Source organism: Periplaneta americana, chromosome 10, assembly GCF_040183065.1.
Source record: "Periplaneta americana isolate PAMFEO1 chromosome 10, P.americana_PAMFEO1_priV1, whole genome shotgun sequence".
In the NCBI taxonomy this organism is placed as follows: Eukaryota; Metazoa; Arthropoda; class Insecta; order Blattodea; family Blattidae; genus Periplaneta; species Periplaneta americana.
The window spans coordinates 4,781,087-4,804,355 of NC_091126.1; the positions used below are offsets into that span (position 1 = coordinate 4,781,087).

A 23,269-nucleotide genomic window follows, 5' to 3' on the forward strand; every position below is an offset into this window, starting at 1 on the left:
CTTGTGCCTCGCAGCAGATCACAACTCTTAAAGATAATTATACTAACTGGATTTTCGTGGTTTTCCTTAGTCTCTAATAAAATATGGGAGTCTTTTTTTTAATTGATTATTTTACAACACTTTATCAACTGCTATTATTATCTAGCATCTGAATGAATTGAATGTGATAATGCCAGCGAAATCAGTCCAGGGCTCAGAGCCGAAAGTTACCCAGAATTTGCTCTTAATGGGTTGAGGGAAAACCCCGGAAAAAACCTCAACCAGGTAACTTGACCCAACAGGATTTGAACATAGGCCGCTCGTTTCATGGTGATATGGGAGTCAATCTTAAAAAAAATACAAAGGTATGTTATCAACAAAACCCACGTGTTTGCCAAATTAATAATTACTGGTATTTCATTACCTCACTGATGTGATATATATATATATATATATATATATATATATATATATATATATATATATATATATATAATCATTGCAAATTATATGGAAGTATAATATCCATGCACAAACTTCATTTGTTTCCTACATTGGAGGCAATTAAAATAAACATGATCGTGTAGTTTGTAGATGTAGCTTTATCCTTTAAATTACTATTTTATAGTTACTAAAATCATAGTTTCCTTTTTAAACTCAATGTGTTAGTTCAGTACCATTTTTCTTTATCGGACATATATTTATATAATATATTTTATTCAACGATTGAACTTATCAGGTTTTTGATATGATATACAGTAATGCATAATTTGTCTAGTACCGGTATTAATAAATTTGATAAAGATCTTAATTTTTCATTTCTGTATTTTTTAATATGGTACTGCATAATATGGTTGCATTTTGTTACAAAATCTAGGAATACTTAATGAAAATAAACATGTAGTTCGTAAAAATTTGCAATTATTACATATCGGTAAGTGAAATATTTGTTGTAATTTACTCGTTATGATACTGATGTGAAACCAATATCAACAAACCTGATCGGAAATAACTGTCTTTAAAATTCGTTATTCTGGTAAAGTGGTTCGTGCAAGTCACCTATTCTTATTGTTTGTATAGGCCTACAATCTTAGTGCCAATTGATTACAGTATGAAAGAAGAAACTTGAGAGCCAGAATTTCTACTTTATTTAATAGATGGAGTTGCTCATATGAACCTCTTAAGTTTACATTGAAAATTACTTGCAATTTGATTGAGCTATCAGTTTCAGTTTGTTTACTCGAGAGTTAATGCACCTACTGTTTATAAAAACTGTTGTGGTAGTGTTGGGTCCAGCAGTATTTCAGTTAGTCACCAGATTCAATTTCCAAGAGCTCTGTAGCAGATAGTTTTACTTCATGTTCTCAGGCTCTAACAATTGTCCATTTGATGTTAAATATCATCATTGGCTGAGTGGTAGAACTAGCTTTAGTGGTCTGGAGACTGGAAAACCATGAAAATTCCACTAAAGGGAGAGGTTTACCCACTGTAAACTTCGAACTTTGAATTAATTCTAGTCAATAAACGCAGATCTTCAATATGATGTAGGTCTACTCCTTCAGATATAACATCGTCAGTCAACTTTATTTGTGTCAATAATGGTATGTATGTCAATCATCACTTTACACTGTTATACACTCTTTATTCCTTTAGAATTAATAGGCTATTATCTTAAATTAATTTTGCAGGTTATTTTATAAAGATTTTGTAGCCCTTCTTTTAGATTTTCTTTTTTCAATCTAGATATATTTTTTATTTATTTTAGTTGATTTTACAATTTATTTTTGGAATCGGTTATGGTTCAATCAATGGTGCTAAATAAATTCATATGCTAATATTTTATATTTTTAAATTCCATTGTGGCTCTAATGATGCAGACAATTCAAAGAACTTGTAACTTCTGTTCACGAATTAATAGTACAACACTGAAGTTTAGATTCTGACAAAGTAGGCCCAAATATCATGGGGAGATATCTTGAATTTTAGTATTATATATGAAGAATTTAAATTTCGAATACGTATGTGAAAGACTTGCGAAGCAAATGGAAAAGAACTTCTAAAATCGGTAGGCCTACCTTATTAAAAATTTTGTTTATTAAGAACATGGACGATGGTAATTTATTTCTTAGTAGCTCATCTAAAATTTTTAACGTCAGAATTTCAAATCTCTAAAATTACAGAATGATTTAAAAGCACGAGTCCAAGTACTGTAATGGATTTTGAAATAGAGGAAATTGGAATGACTCAAGCTAGTAGCCCCTACTTTAAATACGCCACTGCCTAAAATATATTTAACAGTCTTGCGGCATGCCTCTTACATTACGTTACAGATCTTTTATTTTCTCTTCTTGTACATACAGTACCAATAATATTACCGAGATAATATCGTATATCTTTAAGTACGGTACTGGTTCTTACTTTGACAGTTTGTAGTGGTATAAATGGTGAATGGATCTGTCGATTTGCCTTCATAGTTGGTACATACAAGACCAAGTCATTCGTCATTTTTCATTGTAATTACTATTTGAATACAAAAGTAGAAAAGTGATAGTGCGTCCAGTATTCGTAAAATTTGCATCACTACTGCATGCATAATACATTAAAAGCAAAGATGATTTTGCACCATGACTGCTCGCTGGCTCATTCTTTAAATTGTCTGCTGAGCTAGTGCCACTTCATTTGAACTTTACCTCACTGTAAACACTACGGTAGAACGAACCTCGTATATAATGTGATATTAGCAGAGAAAGTATCTTACAAGTTCCATAATTTATGTATATTTATTTTTATTGCATTTGATATTAGAACTTTCTAAAATGAAACATTTAATTGGTAAGGATTCATACAAAGGGGAGAAGAATAAGTTAGTAGTTATGAGAACTCCACAGTCATTAGGAAACCAGTTAGTTCTTTTCAGCGTTTATAAGTACCTGGTTGCTGTATCTGTTTGTTCTCAGTTCAAAACATTACATCTTCATGTGAGAAATTTTATATGTATGTAAGTTTTTTCTGGCACACGTTTAAGTGATGCCGCCTATCTGTCACTTTTCACCATTCTCATGTGACACTGATTCCAAAATTTAATAATTAAGGATACTATTCAGGTGAAAAGTGGAAGCTTTGTGCAGTTAAGGGATCAACCCACATTTTGTTATGTCTACACAGGATATAAAGATGGGGCTAGCAAGCAAGCGGAAAGGACGTTGGAGGTACAGGTGCTGGCAGAAGTTGTTCCTAGCTCTCATAGGCTTCCCTCTGGCTGCTGGAGTGTTATTGGTGTTCGTAGCAATATTCCGAGCCGTGTTCGTTCAGCAGCAAAACCAGTCAATTCTTCATATCTTAAATAATCAAGTTGTGGATAAAATTGACGAAAGCCAGATTACACAGAGGGCTGAGCGATTGGCAGGAGCACTGAAAATCCCTTCTGTATCGTACGCAACTGACAACCAAGAAAAGGAGGCCCTCCTGCAACTGCATCAGTATCTGGAAACGAGTAAGCGGGAATCCTGCATAGGGTGTAACGCCCTATCTATTATCATTCATCCCCCCTCCCCTGTAGAGTTAAATCTTACAAGATGTAAGAAACTAACATTACATTTGATGGTAGTTTCTTACATTACGTGAGTCCATAGCAAACTGTTTTGGGAATTTCAAGAAGAACCAATGTCGTTATAGTGTAGAAATTAATGGAATAATATTCTTAAGACCTAATGTCTTTTTGTTGGATGTAAAAAATGGGGAGCCCAATTTAATTGGAAACACTTTGAAGAAAATATGGAAGATGAACTTAGAATCAAGAAGACCAAGATACACGGAGCAGAGTACTCAAATTGATTAACGAGTGAATGGCCTTCATTACAGATTTCCCACTGATTCACAGTGCATCATTTATAAAGAAGGAAGTGATCAACACATACAGTCTCTTGTACACAGTTCAAGGCACAACCAAGGGCAAGCTTCCATATTTACTTGCTTCGCATTTAGATGTGGTCCCAGTTGATCCTAGCACATGGGAAGTCCCTCCATTCGGCGGAAAGATTGTCAACAAAACATACATCTATGGAAGAGGTGCCATCGATGACAAGTCTGGAGTGCTGGTAAGATCAATAATATTCTAAACGTAGCACTGTAGGGGGAGAATAGAGAATCAATTATGCATGAGTATTATGTAACACGCTCTGCATGTGCTGCAAATATCTGGCCTTTGATGAAAAAATTATCAAAGAACTGTTTTACTAAAGATGTTCGCAGAGTTATTCAAATATTTACAGACTGGTGAAAGACATCATAAACTCAGTATGACATTCTACCTTGCATGTGACACACAAGACGAAACTAAATTATTGTTGTTCCTACGTGCAGTTTCATTATTTTAGAAAAATATGTGGTCGGTTCACAATTTTGTGAAAATTATTGGTAATATATACAAGCACAGTACAGATGAGAGTGTTACAGTGTACAATTTTTTCGAGAAGATTATAAGTGGATCATTGTAACTCTGAGCTACAGAAAATTAAGTTGTCAATGTTCTATTTAAGGTAAAGTCAATATAAGATTTATGTTCCAATAGTGATTTCAATTTCAATGTATGGAAAATCATAATGTTTGATAACTAAGCAAAGGCAACAAACAGCATTCATAGGCTTATATAGCGATATTGTGTGCATGCACTTTTAATTAAATTAAAGTAGTTTAGTGTATTTACTATCTGACACTAAGTTTTGTCACTGCTACATTTGCGGTTACATTTTGTAATCTATTAGCATATAAAAAGCGGTTTTTGGCTAGAAGAATCACCAGTTTAAAACACAGCTGTCATGAAAATGTTCATCTCGATAAAATGAATAAGTAGATTAAATCCATATATTGCTTTGTGTAGGCTATTCATGTGGTAGTTGACCTTAGTTCATGCTGATATTGATTTCACAACATTTGGTCTTCTTGCGTTCAGTCTCTTATTGTTGTGAATTCATAGTTCATAAGTCTACTTATCCATTGAACTCAATACAGTGACTCTGGATACGTCTAATGATTGCAATAATCATACACTAAAATTTTCAATGAAGCTTACAACTAATTTACTTAAAGATAAGATGTAATAATCTTTCAAACAGAATGAAATATTACAATTAATTTTACTGGTACTTGTTTCACTCATTTGGTGTCCAAAAAAATTCTCATTATCGGTATTATAAAAACTGTCTTTCAACAGCAAATACTTCAATAATAATCTTCTGAAAAAAAAAGACATGCATTCTATTTATGCATTCGGGAAATTAGTGATCTTACAGGAAGAAAAATTAGAAATATAACTTGAAATGTTAGCATGTTATAACCATTAGTTATTTGTCTTTCAGTATTGATCAAGATAACATACCATTACTAGGGTAGCTGTGACAACTATATTGTGCAGTACAGAGTAAAGTACTTTGACATTTTCATGCGACCTAGTTGAAGAATAGACATAACACAAAAAAAGATCTATATTATGTACTTCCAGGAAACATTTTATTATGGCATTTTCCGAGTAAATGTTAGAAATATGCCAATAAAGTGTATTATTTGAATAGCAATATGTTTGCCTTGAATATAGACTCACAATGATAAAATAAATGGTTTTCAAATTTTGTTGCAAAGGAAAGGATTTCTCTCATATTTTGAAGAACGAGCTAATTTATGTAATTCTTTGTGAACTAATATGATTAAAAGACATCTTTACTAAATTATTTGGTTCTTCCTGAAACCAGGTTTTGGATCTTTCTTTTTCATTAAATATCTAATTGAGATACTGTGGCTTCTGCTACACTTCTCACAGACCTCTTTGGAAACATATTTGTGTTACCGTATGTAAAAGAACTGATTAATTACACCACGCTTTCGTATTTTACTGGAAAACTTAAAGAAATCACCGAATATCACTGAAATAATTAAATCTAAATCGTGAAACTGAAATTAAATGTTACAGTACTGCACAACTACAGCTGAACATAAGGTTTCATATGCTATTAAGAATGACACTCATCTTATCATCTATAATTATTGGACTTGATTCACTCGAAAATAAGACATCTAAAATTGTTATGCTACAAACTGAATGAAATTACTCAACAGCAAGTGGCATTTTCGTCTGAACTATTTTTAATATTTATCAAATGACATTGTTACTGAAGGAAGGGCGGGAATGTGGACAAAAAATTGAAAATGTTCGAGTTAAACAAAAGAGTAATAAATTCAATATTAATTTACAGAGCCCAGTTAAAATTTGTGTTTCCTCAAATGAAATTGAAGCGGTGAGATCAATAACCATTCAAGTCCATTTACACAAGTTTCGAGAAAAATGCAAACATTTTTTTTTCTTACCTAATTATTATTTTTGCACGTAATATTTCTAGTTGTTTTAGAGATCAAGCCAAAGTAGTATACCAATTTTTAAAGTCGTAACACTTGTGGAAAGATAAAAAATTTAATTTCAAATTTGCAAAAAATGAATGACCAGAAGAGGACTTGAATGGTTATTGATCTCAATACTTCAATTGATAGTATTTTTCACAACTGCAATTATTGCATAACGTTAATATTACAGAAATGTTCACAATGGAATATTTAATGAAATAAATAAGAATATAATGTGTATAAAAAGATTACGTAAATTTAATTAATAAATGTTTAAAATTATTTTTTATAACTTTATGAACAAAAGACAAAATACAGCTCATTAACATTTTTGATCCTTATGGGATTCTAACATTGAAAACGTACACCATGCCAATACACCATGAGGTGCAGATAAGGAAAGCCCTGTCAAGGCTATTAGTTAAAATTCGATAAGGAAAGCCCTGTCAAGGCTATTAGTTAAAATAAATTGGCATAGTCATTTCGAAGAAATTTATTATCTTTATATGATTATATACTACATATATTATCATTTAAATGTATGTTATTGTTGTATAGCAAAGGACTTTAATAGCACAAGTTCTTTTATCAAAGTTAAAATCTGTCAAGCGTAAATACAAACTGCTGATTGCTAACAACAAATGCATAATAAAAAATCGATTGCTGTTTTGGGTAGATCAATAAATTGCCATACTAATAAAACTCAATATGAGCAAAATGTTACAACAGTGATAGTGGAATAAAAATAATATCACAAGAAAATACAATCTCTAAAATAAATCAAGCAATAAGCGGGGACCAAACACGGTAACTTTTGTTTTGTACAATACAGTAATTTTGTTCTATAGGTAGTCGAGCATTATATCTATGCGCCACTGCACACTTCAACAACAAGCCTTTCCATATGCATGTGCGGTGAAAATCGCAAGCACCTGAAAACTTATTTGTTGTTAAATTCGTGTATTTCGAAGTTTCGTGAATTATATCATCATATAAATTAGAAACACGTAACGGCAGAATATGCTTGGGAGGAAAAACAGTAAGTGGAATCATAAATATAGTTGGATGCAATACTTCGGTACAACTGTACAGCATGGCCGCTATGAAGACGTTTCTAAGCCGGACAATTTTTCTTTCCATGAGTTTACTAAACGCAGTTTGGTGACCGAGATTGTGTGCACAAATATGTAAATAGATTTCCATCTTATTGATAGGTACCTCTTAAAGCTATAATTATAATGCTAGAAACTGACAGTTTCCTGCCTGTCGTCTTCCTTTTTCACCTTTTTACACTAGTCTTCCTCTCTTTCAAAACTCATACTTATGTCCAACACGGACTATTAAGAGATCAGTATTAAATTACCGTAATTTAATATTTTTCTTTATTTAATGTTAGAGTGATTTGGAAGCATTTAATGCCAGAATATTTATATTTATATTTATATCCACATCAAAACGACTTGTATTTGATTATTCTAATTCTTAATCTTAGTACTTATCTCCATCTCCATGCCGCCGCCGCCACCGCCACACTGTCATGCAGTGGGCCATGTGACCTCAGTTGTACAGAAGTCTCTTCAGAGAATGTCGTTGGTTTCTTCTACCCTCTAATCTGTGTATGAGAACTAATTGAAATTCTGTCCCTGTTCATTCTTCTTAAATTTTGGATGCAGTTAATTCTGGATTTCTCAATTTTTCAGTGTGGGTTCAGTTTTTAGTTCTTTATGGATGTCTTCATGTGTCTATGATCTTGTGTACCGTATTTAGCAGTTCTTCTTAAAAATTTCATTTCTGCTGCTGTGATCCTTGATTTGTCTCATTCATATACTGTACTAGTACAGCAGGTATTGTTGAAAGAAGTGAAACTACCAGTAAGATTATTTTACAAACTATTATTCGGGGACACAAACAATAAAATATTAGTATCAAAAGGTTCTATATTGGGACCTGCCCTGTTTTTAGTGTTTATTAATGAGGTTCCAAAATATCTAGATCCTCCTTATATTACGGTATCTAAAATAATTGCGAATGGTACAAACATTACCTATAATTAAAGGAAGGAATTATAGAAACCATATAATATATATGGTAAAATTGAGAAATGGATTACGAAAATAAATTGCTTTTAAGTACAAATAAATCAGCAGGAATTCCATTATAACACAAACGAAATGAGCAAGCTAAAATATTAATATAAAGTTGTATAATTCGTAAGTTCATCTATTGTGGGGAGGGGGGTTTATATCATATATGGATTGGGAATACATATAAATAATGTAGTACGGTACTAAAATTGAACAAATTATACTTCTATCTAAGAATCATAAGAAATAAATTATGACTTAAATAGTATTAAAACTTGATGCTTTGCATACAGTATGTGGAAACTATCTTGAAGTATGGTATAATGCAGTACTACCTGCTAGAAGTTAGAGAAGCGCCAAAAGTGAGAAATAATAATTTTCCGAGAACCACAATGCATTTCACAGAACTGAAGCTTAACGATTTTTAAAGGGACACGCTACTGAGATTTCTAATCTCCACAATTTTGATTGTAAGTTTTTGAAATTTTAAAATCGAATAGATGTTGATGAGTTACATGTGCACAATTATTTTCAAAATTTTATGTTGATAAATGTACTCGGAAAAAAATAAAATATAAAAAAGTGTTTATAATTTTAGTAAACAAATATCTGGGTCTCATATAAAGATAATTTGTTTCTTAAACTTTTAAAATGATGCTAAGACTACCTGCAATGCAATGGTGCATGGGTTTGTTCCTAGTTAATACAGTTCATCAGTAAAAAAAATTAACTTTTAACATTGACCAAAATTGACGGAAACTCAGTAGCATGTCCCCTTAATTATTAAATTGTTCGAACCACCGCCACCACCACCACCACCACCACCACCACCACCACCACCACCACCACCACCACCACCACCATCACCACCACCACCACCACCACCATTTCAACATAAAGTAACAGAAGTAACACATATATTACGTACTAGTATTTTGAATTTGAAGGGCGGACTCTGCTAATCTTCTGCAAAATCATGTCAATATGAGCAGACTGATCTGTTCTTTTACTTCATCTGTAATCTGTTTTAATTTGGAAGTTCTGGAAATAAAGTATCACAGACAGCTAGAAAGCACTTTGTAATAATCTACGCATCTGTAAATGGCATAATTTCTGCTACGTGGTGCGATGATTTTGTTGTCAATTCGTTATTATGTACAGTGGAATATGTTACTTTCTGTTCTGTTATTACAATATTTTTTAACATTTTCAGTTTTGTATTATTGATTGAGAATGTTATGGATACTTGTTATCAAAATCTGAATGCAAGATGTTGTAATGTTTAAGATAAAAAACGTTTATAACACAATATTATATCAAAGCATAATAAGCACATGAGGCATGAAACTACCTTTTTTTTTTTTTTTTTTTTTTAAGAAAACAAATACATGTCGTTACTGGTAGTAATGATTCAGGGTATACCAGTAAACAAAATTTCCTCCGGTTACACAGTATTACAGATATTTAAAAAAAAAATATGTTTCTCAAAAAGAGTATAGATATAGTAATATTAGTTTAAGAGACGCAATAAATGTCTTTGAGAGCCACATGTAGCCCGTGAGCCATGTAATGAGTACCACTAGTGTAATGTTTTTGGGGGAAATAGGAAAGACGATCAGCTGGCATTTAAAATGACGAAAAAGAATTTTAGATGTATTATGCATGCTGGGACCATTTTTTTAGAACAACTAAACAACCTTCCCAAGTTTATGTTTTTTAATATACCAGTACTATGTCATGTTAAGCAAAATTATAACAGTTTCATTCTAATGATCAGATCTGTAGCTACAATTCAGGACACAAACCTGTTTTAAGAGTATTGGAACATAGTACAACACAATTCACGACAAAGGTAAGATGTGGCGGATCCATTGTTTTTAATAAATTGTTTAGAAAACTAAGGATACTGGGTCCATGTCTTCTTTTAGAAGATTATTCTAGGATTTAATTTTGAAAGACAGTTTTTATAATACCAATGAGAAATTTTTTGGACACCATATGAGTGAAACAAGTATTGGTAAAATTAATTGTAAAAGTATTTAATTTTTTTTCTATGATTATTGCATCTTGACTGTAAGTACATTAATTGTAAGCTTCAATGCAAACTTTGTTGTATGATTATTGTAATTTCTCAACATATCCAATGTCATTGCATTTGACTTCAATGGATGAATAAACCTATGAACCTATACAATTTTAATGTCATTTGTTGTATTGTTATAGAAGGTTGAAAGTTCCACTTATGATATCTATGACTTGCAAAACTTTAGACAGTTTTATTGTCACACCTTTCTCTGTTCCATAAGGCATAGTCCATCCCAGATAATTGAAAGTGTTTATTTGTTATATAATTTTACTTATAACTAGTGCTCGGACATTTGGACACTTAAAACGTTAACAACAGAAGCAAAAAAGGCACTAAAAGTATCCAAATAGGCATTACGAATTATATATATTTTCACTTATTTTCCTGTGCTGCATTTTTATTTTTAACATGAGCTGCTGTGTTTTACAATGATTTAAATGCCATTTATTCCCGTATTTTATCTATGAAGAGTATGGTCAATTTATTGGTCTAAATACTAATGTACCGGTAATAAAGTGAATTAATTATTTAACTGATTTATTTAAAATAAATCAGGTCACCAATGCAAGGGTTCAATTTCCTTGCTAAATTTTACTTACGTAACTGAATTTTTAAGCAATAGAAAATATGTAACTCCTGCATCTGAAGTAAAATCATAAAATGTAGGCCTACAGCTCAGTGTAAAAAACGAGAAAGAAATGAAAATTTATTTTATTTAATAATGTCGAGGAAAAAACTGTGTTAATAAAATGCGCTGCCTCTGTATGATTAATGGGTTAATGCATGTGTAAATCAGAAATATAAAACACAAATATATAAGCAGTACAACTTATTTCTTTTTTGCAGTAATGACAGAAAAACCCTGGTCGCCAACAATCCACTCCTTCATTAACATACTTATCGAACGCTTTTCTTTTAGTTTTATAGAGACTGTTAATATACCGAACCAATAAGCAGATAGAAAGTGACAATGTGGTTCGGGTAACAATACAAAACTGAGAGAGAGCTGCCTAACATCAGGATTATCTCGATATATTATTATTGGAGAGGCTGTGTTGTTATGAATGCACACATCTGTCTCAATAATGGAATGTTAGATGTAACAATACCACAGTTAGTAATAAAACAGTTTTAACTTTGAACTTTATAATGATGGAAAATCCTATTGGACGAAATACATAATAAGCTCCAACTCCTAAAATAGCCATTTATAGGCACTATGAAATTTGGATAGACGCTTTTAAATGGCCTATCATGGATTTTGGATTAAGTTCCCTAACTTATGTAAAAGGAATAAAATAGGCAAAAAGAGAAATATCCGAGCTCTATTTATAACTATTTTGGACCTTATAACATCTTTTTCTCTAAATGGCACAATTTTGGTCTTATTTTTAGATATTGTTAAACCTTATTTTATAGGCTTTTTTTTTTAATTTATGCATCAAATATTGTAGTGAGTACCTATTCTGTATCTGCTAAGAATACCTGATCACCAGCAGAAAGGAGATTCTAAGATAAAATTATTGAGAGTTATATTTCCTATATCTCAATGTCAATCCATTCCGAGATTTCATTAATATAGATGTTAGAGAGATACACGGATGAGTTGACCTGGTTGGCGAGTTGGTATAGTGCTGGCCTTCTATGCCCAAGGTTGCGGGTTCGATCCCGGGCCAGGTTGATGGCATTTAAGTGTGCTTAAATGCGACAGGCTCATGTCAGTAGATTTACTGGCATGTAAAATAACTCCTGCGGGACAAAATTCTGGCACATCCGGCGACGCTGATATAACCTCTGCAGTTGCGAGCGTCATTAAATAAAACATAACATTTTACATGGATGATATGTCCACTTCTTTATGTCCACAGACAAAATGTTCATTTTTTTATGTCCACAGCCCAAATGTCCAGTTTCTTCTGTCCTTTACATTAAAGTCCATTCATTTATAGGTCCAGTTATTTGAAGTCCACTACATTACAGGTCCATTTGTAGTTGTGTCCACAGATGGTTTTCCATAATTTAAGAGATCCACAAATCTGAAGTAATAACCAATCTAAAAAATCATCAGTGTGCTTTTAATATGATGGAAATAATACAGCCAACCAGATGTACATTATTTTAGAATTTTAATATTACATAATAACTGTAATTGTAGCATATGTTTATCGAGTTATAAAAATACCATTAATTTGCTTCATTATCGTTTTCATCATAAGGAAGTTTTTCTGCATACAGTTTCAACTGATAACTAATGCCTCTGAGATATGTCAACGTCACCTCTTTCTCTATATACATGGTAATTCCGCACCATTTCCTCAATGTGTCTTGAATTTAAAACATAGGACTTCTTTATGGGATGATGTATTGTCATTTTGGTCCTTCTGCAAGTTTTCGATTAACTTCCATATGTTAGCATGGTGAGTTACTATACATTTCTGAAATTTGGAGTGCCATCCTTCTATTGTATTAATTGTCCTTAGAGTCCCATTCAAGACTAGGTTATAAACATTTCAGACATGCGGAGGGAAGAGAGGCGGGACCTCTCATCTTCTACCTCTGGCAGGTATCCCTCTTAAGAAGGTCCTTTCTATGTATAATGATAAATCTAATTCTGATTCCTCTACATCTTAGAAACTTCATCAAATATAATCACAATATGATCTGGTGGTATGAAAGGTATGGACATTAACTTTCGAATGTCATTTCTTACTCTGTCATTTTCCCTGTTATTATAAGCAGCCTTTAATCCAAGTTGAACAACATGACGCCAAATGGCCTGACAGAAGTGGAAAAGACAACCTTCTATTTCTGTTCTGTAAGATGTATTATGGACATTATAATTAATTGACAGTAAAAGCCATTGTATATAATGTAATGGACAAAATTTCTTGTGGATATATTTGTTTGTGGATTAAATGTCTATGCACGTTAAGATCAGTGGACAAAACGCTTGTGGACATAACGTGATTATGGACATTCTTTTCTTTGGACTTGATGAAAAATAGACATAACTGTAGTGGACCAATCATCCTGGAACCGTTAGAGAGTATTGGTAGAGACAACCTTGTCCAATATGTGTAGATTTAATTTTTATTTAATTGTTTCATGTATGGTACCAGTATTTTATTTATCAACTGGAACATATTATCTATTTGCGTAAGATTTCATATTAATTAATAATAATAATAATAATAATATTACTATTATTATTATTATTATTATTATTATTATTATTATTATTATTATTATTAATCATTTAAGACATTAATTATAATTTATCTCTGATTAATATGTCAGCATTCAGAACTGAAAATCGCAATAAAGTAACAGGGCAAATGCTTCACAAGAATAGTGCAATTATTTATTTTCCATTAAATGTTTTCGAGGAAGTGTACCATAATGAGAAAATTGATTTACTTGTGATAAATAGATGCGCGTAATAAAATCGTGTACTTCATTGTAGCTGGTTTTAAAATGTTAACATTACAACTAACAAAACTCATGATGAGCAAGACCGAAGTACTACTGAAGCACAATTAAAATAGAGGGAGATTCAATAAAGGCATTCTTAAGAATCCAAGTTTATTTACTGAAAAGTTTACACTTAATATTTACTTCTTGTTCTTCAGGGTATTATGGAAGCTGTTGAATACTTAATGCAAAAAGGACAAAGACCACAAAGGACATTTTTCATGGCTTTTGGACATGATGAAGAAGTAAGTTTGTATATTATAGACACATATAAACGCACTGAATACACTTCTAGAACACAGCGAATAATGTTTCTTCTTCCTATGTACAAAAAACTTATTATTCAAGTACTGAAACATTAAAAACTTTCCACGTTTTGTACCGGAATTTCTTTGTTCTTTCTCTGTAGCAATTACATTTACATCGTTTAATTACAAGAAGTGTTACAGATCACTATCTGTTGCAACTTCTCATTCCAGCAGAGAACAAAACATTCTGATAACCATGGAATATGATCTAGTGAACATTTTTAACAATGTGTATTTATTTATTTTTCTGGGCTGTAAAAGTAACTAATGAACTAGTCATTTTATTCATGTATGCGAATGATTTCACATACATGATTTCATGATTTACCTGTCATGCTTATCTTACACTTAAAAAACATATTTTGAATTTTCAGTTGTTCTTTAATAAAAGCTGTTATAACTTAAGAAACTTACTTTCTTCTAGATTTCTGGTAAACGTGGCGCACAAGAATTGGCAAAGACACTGATAGCTCGCGGAGTTGATCGCCTGGATTTTGTTCTTGATGAAGGTTTTCCATTAAGCAAGGGTCTGATTCCAGGAACAAATAAGCATGTTGCCATGTATGTATTATACACATACATATATATTTCAGTTCCAGAATTGCATTCTCTGTTGATTCATCTTTGGATGTAGTGGCGTAGTGTCGGCAGAAAGCAATAAGACGCAACATATGCTAGGATACCATATGCAACCAGCAGTGAAATGAATACTTCTTAGTGGTCTGTGTGGTTTAGTTTAAGTCTAGTTGAGCAGTAGATTGTGTGGTGTAGTTTTTAATCACACATATAGATGTACCGTAAACCAACTACTTCCTTAATGAAATTTATGTGGAAGTTTTAAGTCAGTACTTCATTATTAACATTTATTTTAACGTAGAATTGATGTCATTGTACAATTTATATAGTAAAACAGACTGTGACGAAGTAATTCCGAGAAATATTATGAAATAATGCAGGTAATTTCATAATTAAAACAATGAGAAATTAACGTAAGCATTAAGATCATGATTTTAAAGTTTATATTAAATAGCAACAATTAAACTTTGAATGTCAGATGATTATTTCGTTACTGTGAAGTATGAAATATGTGATTTATGTGATTTTCCTTGGCTTAATCTTAAAATGTATTAGGATTGCAACTGTCACTTGACATGGAAAAAATACAGACATATGTATTGCCAAATAGAACTAATCAAACGATATCATAACTTGTCAATATTTTGTTTCAGATTGATTTTAACTCATAACTGTTTTATTAAATGTTGGAATTCCTAGTTGGCTACTACTACATGTCTATTATATATTAAAATGCTTTAAGCAACAAATGGCTGAGATATGGCAATGTTAAATAAGAAATAACTTTAGATTGTAATAAAGCCTGCCAGGAGAAAAAATCATTCATACAGCCAAAGCTTCACGTTGACCTTTTTTTTTTGCCAGGGTTGGCGTTTCAGAAAAAGGTACAGCAACTCTAGAGCTGAGTGTGACAGGTAACCCAGGACATTCCAGTTTCCCTCCACCTGAGTCAGCTATTGGTATTCTGGCTGCAGCCGTTGCACGATTGGAGGAAAATCCACAGCCTTCACTACTTGGAAAAGGTCCAGAATCTGCAACTTTCAAATACCTGGCACCTCACGTATGTAATCAAATACTGCATTATTTAATTTTATATTACAGTAGATCCGAATAAACCATTTCCATTTTACTTGTGGATATGAGACTGTCAGTATTTTTATACGTAAACTAATCTAGTTGTAGTGAATTAATTACAAGCTTTGGGTAGATGGCGGGCACATATTTTATGTAAATTTGCACAACAGATTTGGAAGAGGATGATAGAGTAAAATTACGGAGTTATTTGACACGGCTTTAGGTAAAATAATGGTTTTATTATCCACTGCATGAAATGTATAATTTGCGTGGCAGCATTTATGTAAACCAGACATTGTCCTCTGTTTAGCACAGTTTATTCACCATGGCTCCGTCGATCTTATTTTTAGATCTTAATGTCTATTATCAGGCAGTACATCTCACTTGACGATATGTGTCAGAGGAAGAACAATTGTTTGTATGAATCTGAAGTCTGATTAATGTAACAGGTAGCTAATCGGCAATGTATGCTAAAGAGGGAGAAAGAAACTGGCCACCCCACCCCATTATCTCCTGGCCTAGTTGCCTCATACTTTTCTCTGCGACCTTATAGGTACTGGTATTTAGAGTTCTTGATAGTCACCAGATGCTTTTATGGTTCAACTACAATGTTAAACTAGTTGTAGCTTTCTCATGAGAATATATTTACCCAAAACTCGTCTGATAAAAAACCAATACAATTTCCATTGAAACAATATGTTAAGTTACAAATCTGTGGATGTATATGCAATGTTTCTCAATGTGAGTTCCACAGTTTCAACTGAACTCTAATTTCGATTTAAGACTTAAATATTTTGAAAAGTGTTGCTTTCAGAAATAATCGAAAAATTCGTAACATAGTCTATCACTCAATCTAGGGCAACAGTTTCAGAGGCTTATATAAAATCTTGTCATAAAATTCTACTGAAGCATTAAATTATTTATCAAGACTCGTGACTAATTTAAAAGGGGCTTGGTAATTTAAAATTAAGTTTCACTTCTTTATTCTAAATTAACGTCAGAACTTTAAACTGAATACGAGAGTTGACTTTACAGAAACGTGTCATGATATACTACACTGGTTTCATACATACTGCCATATTGCAAATAATACGTTTTCCTTCTGCCACAGGTATTACCATACAGGACTAGAATTCTGACGATCTAAAAAAAAAAACACCTTGTCTGTTGGCTTTTAATGGCTGACCTTGAATATTTACGAGGAAGGACCCATAAATAATCGGAATGGTTTTTTTTTTTTTGCATTTTTATTGAACTCAACATTCACAGTACTTTAGTTCCCTTCAAAGTATTGTCCATGTGCATTAATGCACTTGTTCCAATGCTTTTGTCACTGATGAAAACAGTGCTGGAACTCTTGAGGCAGGATACTGTTCAAAGCCGTTAGTGTGTTTTCTTTGACGTCATCCACATCACTGAATCGCTTTCCTTTCAGACATTTCTTCATTCGTGGAAACAAAAAAAAGTCCAACTGAGCAAGATCGGGCGAGTAGGGTGGATGAGGTACAAGCACCATGTTGTTGTTTGTCACAAACTGTTGGACCGTCAGATCTATGTGGGCTGGAGCATTGTCGTTGTGAAGTAACCAGTTCCCATTGCTCCACATTTCGGGCCGTTTTTGTCGCATTCTCTCTCGTAATCTTCGTAACACATCCAAATAGAAATGTTGGTTCACTGTTTGTCCTGGCAGAACGAACTCTTTGGGGACAGTGCCATTCACATCAAAAATCAAATCAACATTGTTTTCACATTGAATCGCACTTGACGTGCTTTCTTGGGTCGTGGTGAATTTGGAGTTTTCCACTGGCTCGATGCTTGCTTTGATTCTGGTTCGTACCCATAGCACCAAGACTCATTCCCAGTCACAATTCTTTTAAGAAAATTTGGATCGTTCTGCACTTCACTCTTCAAGTCGCGGCAAACTCTCACGCGGTTTTCTCTTTGGTCATCTGAGAGCAAGCGAAGAACAAATTTTCCAGACACCTGTCTCATGTGCAAATCTTATGTTAAAATTCGCTGGACCGTGCTCCATGACAGGTTTGTTTGCTCAGGATCTTCGTCAATGATCTTTCGAAGATCTTCATCAATTGCACATTTGATTTTGGCAATGTTTTCGTCATTTCTTCCTGTTGAAGGATGCCCGGGGTGTGACATGTCTTCAGTTGACATGTTGACAGATTTGAAATGAGAAAACCACTCGTAGACCTGTGATTTCCCCAAAGCATCATCATTAAAGGCTTGCCGAAGCATCCCAACAGTCTCGGCTACAGTTTCCGTAACAGAAAACAAAATTTCACACACACGCTTCGTTCCTTGTGGTCGGCCATCTCACTAATCGCCAAACGGTTGAAACAGGAACGCAAACAACGCAGCACCAGAAACAAACCACTTAACTCAGACTGACGTCAGCTCACTAACACCACCTAATAGCACAACTCGTAACTACAAAGCATGCGTGCACAACAGTTCAGTTCCAGTTACTTTTGGGTCCACCCTCATACTCTACTAAAAAGACTATGAAATTAAATTACTTTTGTTAAAAAATTCCGGTAATTTAGAAAATATTCCTTCACTCATTTAACAGTATTGTTGCTGTTTATTTATTTCAGAAGAAGTTCATCTTATTTCCAAATCAGAACACATTTTGTCCTTGATGACATTCCTCAACCTTAATATTAAGTTAGTGCTTTTGCTGCAGCAGTAAACATCTGACTCTTCCAGCATTGTTGTGCAAGCTGAAAAAGAAAACAAACTGAAACAGCATATATCTGAAATACTCAATGTCAGCATGCTAGATTATTTTTAAACTATACAACTTAAAACAATTTTATTTTCGGACATGGATAATTATGTCTAGAATGTAAGCTTTTATTGCTTTTGATGTACGTATTTGTATTAAAACATTTTCGTATTGTAGTATAATGCCAGGGTGAGATATGGGGAACAGTTGAACTAGAATGTATGTACTTTGCTGCTCGCGTACAACAGTTATGCAAATAGAATAATTGACAAAGTAATAACAAAAAAATTGAAAAAAAAAATAGGAATTCAAAGACAAGAAAGACCATAAATGTCATTAATTACACATTTTCTACCTGGCAGTGACTAACATTTCAACTTACTTGTTTAGGTTTCGTTTTTTTATCGTCTTCTGTACAACAACATGTGGCTCTTTTCTGGACTGATGTCTCGAGAAATGGAGCGTGTGCCTCTTACCAATGCCTTTGTTCGCACTACTACTGCTATCACAGTGTTCCATGGAGGAATCAAGGTAAAATACAGTACTTGCTAACTGGTTGGCAGGTTTTAATACATTTAAAGTCTTTAATTGAATTATTTATCTTGAAGTAAATTAAATCAGAAGCAATATGTCTGCTGATATCAGCATTTAAGTTGTTAAGGTATCGGTCCATGATGATTTAATATCCGAAATCTCAAACAGTAAAAACGGCCAGCAAAATAGTCTTTTTTGTTTTTTGCACGCTGTTAACTACTTGTGTTCCTCATAAAGTTTAGTATTGAAATGACAACTGAATAATTTCTCATTATCATTTATCAAATTAGTTAATTTAGGCACTGGTCCGTTCCAATAAAATATAACTTTTTTTTCTTCAAGCTCATATGTCAGAAAGTTTTAATTTGTGTTTTCCAACATCACACTGACACACCTTTTTACATACTTACAAATGGCTTTTAAGGAACCCGAAGGTTCATTGCCACCCTCACATAAGCCCGCCAGCAGTCCCTATCCTGTGCAAGATTAATCCAGTCTCTATCATCATACCCCACCTCCCTCAAATCCATTTTAATATTATCCTCCCATCTACGTCTCGGCCTCCCTAAAGGTCTTTTTCCCTCCGATCTCCCAACTAACACTCTATATGCATTTCTGGATTCGCCCATACGTGCTACATGCCCTGCCCATCTCAAACGTCTGGATTTAATGTTCCTAATTATGTCAGGTGAAGAATACAATGCGTGCAGTTCTGTGTTGTGTAACTTTCTCCATTCTCCTGTAACTTCATCCCGCTTAGCCCCAAATATTTTCCTAAGTACCTTATTCTCAAACACCCTTAACCTATGTTCCTCTCTCAGAGTGAGAGTCCAAGTTTCACAACCATACAGAAGAACCGGTAATATAACTGTTTTATAAATTCTAACTTTCAGATTTTTGGACAGCAGACTGGATGATAAGAGCTTCTCAACCGAATAATAACACGCATTTCCCATATTTATTCTGCGTTTAATTTCCTCCCAAGTGTCATTTATATTTGTTACTGTTGCTCCAAGATATTTGAATTTTTCCACCTCTTCGAAGGATAAATCTCCAATTTTTATATTTCCATTTCGTACAATATTCTGGTCACGAGACATAATCATATACTTTGTCTTTTCGGGATTTACTTCCAAACCAATCGCTTTACTTGCTTCAAGTAAAATTTCCGTGTTTTCCCTAATCGTTTGTGTATTTTCTCCTAACATATTCACGTCATCCGCATAGACAAGAAGCTGATGTAACCCGTTCAATTCCAAACCCTGCCTGTTATCCTGAACTTTCCTAATGGCATATTCTAGAGCGAAGTTAAAAAGTAAAGGTGATAGTGCATCTCCCTGCTTTAGCCCGCAGTGAATTGGAAAAGCATCAGATAGAAACTGACCTATATGGACTCTGCTGTATGTTTCACTGAGACACATTTTAATTAATCGAACTAGTTTCTTGGGAATACCAAATTCAATAAGAATATCATATAATACTTCCCTCTTAACCGAGTCATATGCCTTTTTGAAATCTATGAATAACTGATGTACTGTACCCTTATACTCCCCCAGCCACCGGCGTGGCTCAGTCAGTTAAGGCGCTTGCCTGCCGGTCTGAAGTTGCGTTTGGGCGAGGGTTCGATCCCCGCTTGGGCTGATTACCTGGTCGGGTTTTTTCCGAGGTTTTCCCCAACCGTAATGTGAATGCAAGGTAATCTATGGCGAATCCTCGGCCTCATCTCGCCAAATATCATCTCGCTATCACCAATCTCATCGACGCTAAATAACCTAGTAGTTGATACAGCGTCGTTAAATAACCAACTAAAAGAAAAAAAATTATACTCCCATTTTTTCTCCATTATCTGTCGAATACAAAAAATCTGATCAATAGTCGATCTATTACGCCGAAAACCGCACTGATGATCCCCAATAATTTCATGTACGTACGGAGTTATCTTCTCAAAAGAATATTGGACAAAATTTTGTACGACGTCAACAAAAGTGATATTCCTCGAAAGTTACCACAGTTGGTTTTGTCCCCCTTTTTAAAAATAGGTACAATTATGGACTCCTTCCATTGTTCTGGTACAATTTCCTTTTCCCAAATAGCAAGTACAAGTTTATAAATTTCGCTATATAATGCACTTCCACCCTCTTGTATTAATTCTGCTGGAATTTGATCGATACCTGGAGACTTGTACTTTTTCAGATTTTCTATCGCAATTTCGACTTCTGAAAGCGTGGGTTCGGGTATAAATGGCTCAGCAGTTTGTATTTCAATTTCGTCCTGATCATTTCTATTTGGCCTATGTGCATTTAGTAGTTGCGCAAAATAGTTTTTCCATCTGTTTAGGATTGATGGAGAGTCTGCAAGCAAGTCACCATTCTCATCCTTGATCACGTTTACCCTTGGCTGATATCCATTCTTAAATTCCTTTATACCCTTATATAAATCTCGAATGTTTTTATTCTTACTATTTGTTTCTACCTCATTCAGTTTTTCCTTCAAGTAATCTCTCTTTTTATTCCTAAGTGTACGACTTGCTTCCTGTCTTTCATTGAAATAATTATCTCTCTTCTCCTCAACTGGATCCTGTAAGAATTTCAATTTTGCCTGTTTCCTTCTTTCTACTACCATGCAACAATCTTCATCAAACCACGGTTTCTTTTTCTTAGTTTCATAATAACCTATGCTCTGCTCAGCTGCAATCTTGATACTATCTCTGATATTTTCCCACACGCTGTTAACATCTAATTCTTTCTCAACTTCGTCGGAACTTTCTAAAGTGGCAAACCTATTCGAAATTTCGACCTGATAATTTTGCTTAGCTTCCTCGTCCTTTAATTTCAAAATATTGAATTTAGTAATATTAACTTGTTGCTCTACTCGCTTGGCTACTGATAATCTTTCTCTTAATTCTCCAATCACCAAATAATGGTCAGAATTACAGTCTGCACCCCTGAAAGTTCGAATATCTACTATACTAGTATGTCTCCGTTTATCTATCAAGATGTGATCTATTTGGTTGTGTGTCAATCCATCTGGAGAAGTCCAAGTATATTTATGTATATCCTTATGGGGGAATGTTATACTTTTGACAATTAAATTTTTCGATGTGGCAAAGTTGACTAATCTAATTCCATTGTCACTACTAATTGCGTGTAGGCTCTCTTTTCCAATAGTTGGTCTAAAAATATCCTCCCATCCTACTTTAGCATTGAAATCCCCCAATAAAATTTTCATGTGATATCTAGGGAACTGATCAAAAGTATGTTCCAATTCCTCATAGAAGCTATCCTTTATATGGTCGTCTTTCTCTTCTGTAGGGGCGTGAGCATTTATAACTATGATGTCGCACCATCTACCCTTAAGTACTAAATATGATAACCTGTCACTGATAAATTCGACATTTTTTACTGCTGATTTTATTCTTTTATGAACAAAGAATCCTGTTCCTAATTGGTGATTATTGTTTCCTTCCCCATAATACAACAAGTAATCTCCTATTTGTGATATGCCATTCCCATCTAACCTAACCTCTTGTACTCCCACGAAGTCTATTCTATATCTAGCTAGTTCTTTTGTTACTAATGTTACCCCTCCTGTTCTATAAAGACTAGTTACGTTCCAAGTGCCAAATCTCAAAACATTATTCCTTTGCCGTGGTCGTGCCAGAGAATCAGTCCTATTCCGAGGCTTATTGTAGGGATTCGTAACAAGCTGTTGTTTACAGTGATGGGTTGTTAGCCCTTCGCCCAACCCCCAAGCTGGAGGACCACCCCTTATCGGCTGTCCACGACTGCTTATTCAATATATTCGCAGCTACCCTCCATATCTGGAGGCCGTCTCCTCTATCCGCAACCTGAGGACGCGCCATGCCCTGGTGATAGGGACCCACAATACATGGACACCTTTTTACAGTCACCCATTTTCACATTAAATAAAAGAACAAAATACAACTTTATCTTCCCACTGAACTGAACAAAACTTGAGCACTTCATGTCACGAAATCATACTACACTGGAAGCTGAACTGTGGA

General features: G+C 33.8%; 1 protein-coding gene across 2 annotated transcripts in view; it reads left to right on the top strand.

Moving 5' to 3' along the window:
• Positions 1-23,269, top strand: part of LOC138707399 (N-fatty-acyl-amino acid synthase/hydrolase PM20D1-like) — a 45,621-nt gene that overhangs the window by 17,701 nt on the left and 4,651 nt on the right. For both annotated transcript variants that reach the window (XM_069836770.1, XM_069836771.1), the window contains exons 2-7: positions 3,145-3,472; positions 3,841-4,076; positions 14,172-14,258; positions 14,746-14,882; positions 15,762-15,957; positions 19,102-19,242. In XM_069836770.1, coding sequence (XP_069692871.1) covers positions 3,154-3,472; positions 3,841-4,076; positions 14,172-14,258; positions 14,746-14,882; positions 15,762-15,957; positions 19,102-19,242 — 1,116 coding nt within the window. In that variant the 5' untranslated portion in view covers positions 3,145-3,153. The remainder of the gene's footprint in view (positions 1-3,144; positions 3,473-3,840; positions 4,077-14,171; positions 14,259-14,745; positions 14,883-15,761; positions 15,958-19,101; positions 19,243-23,269) is intronic.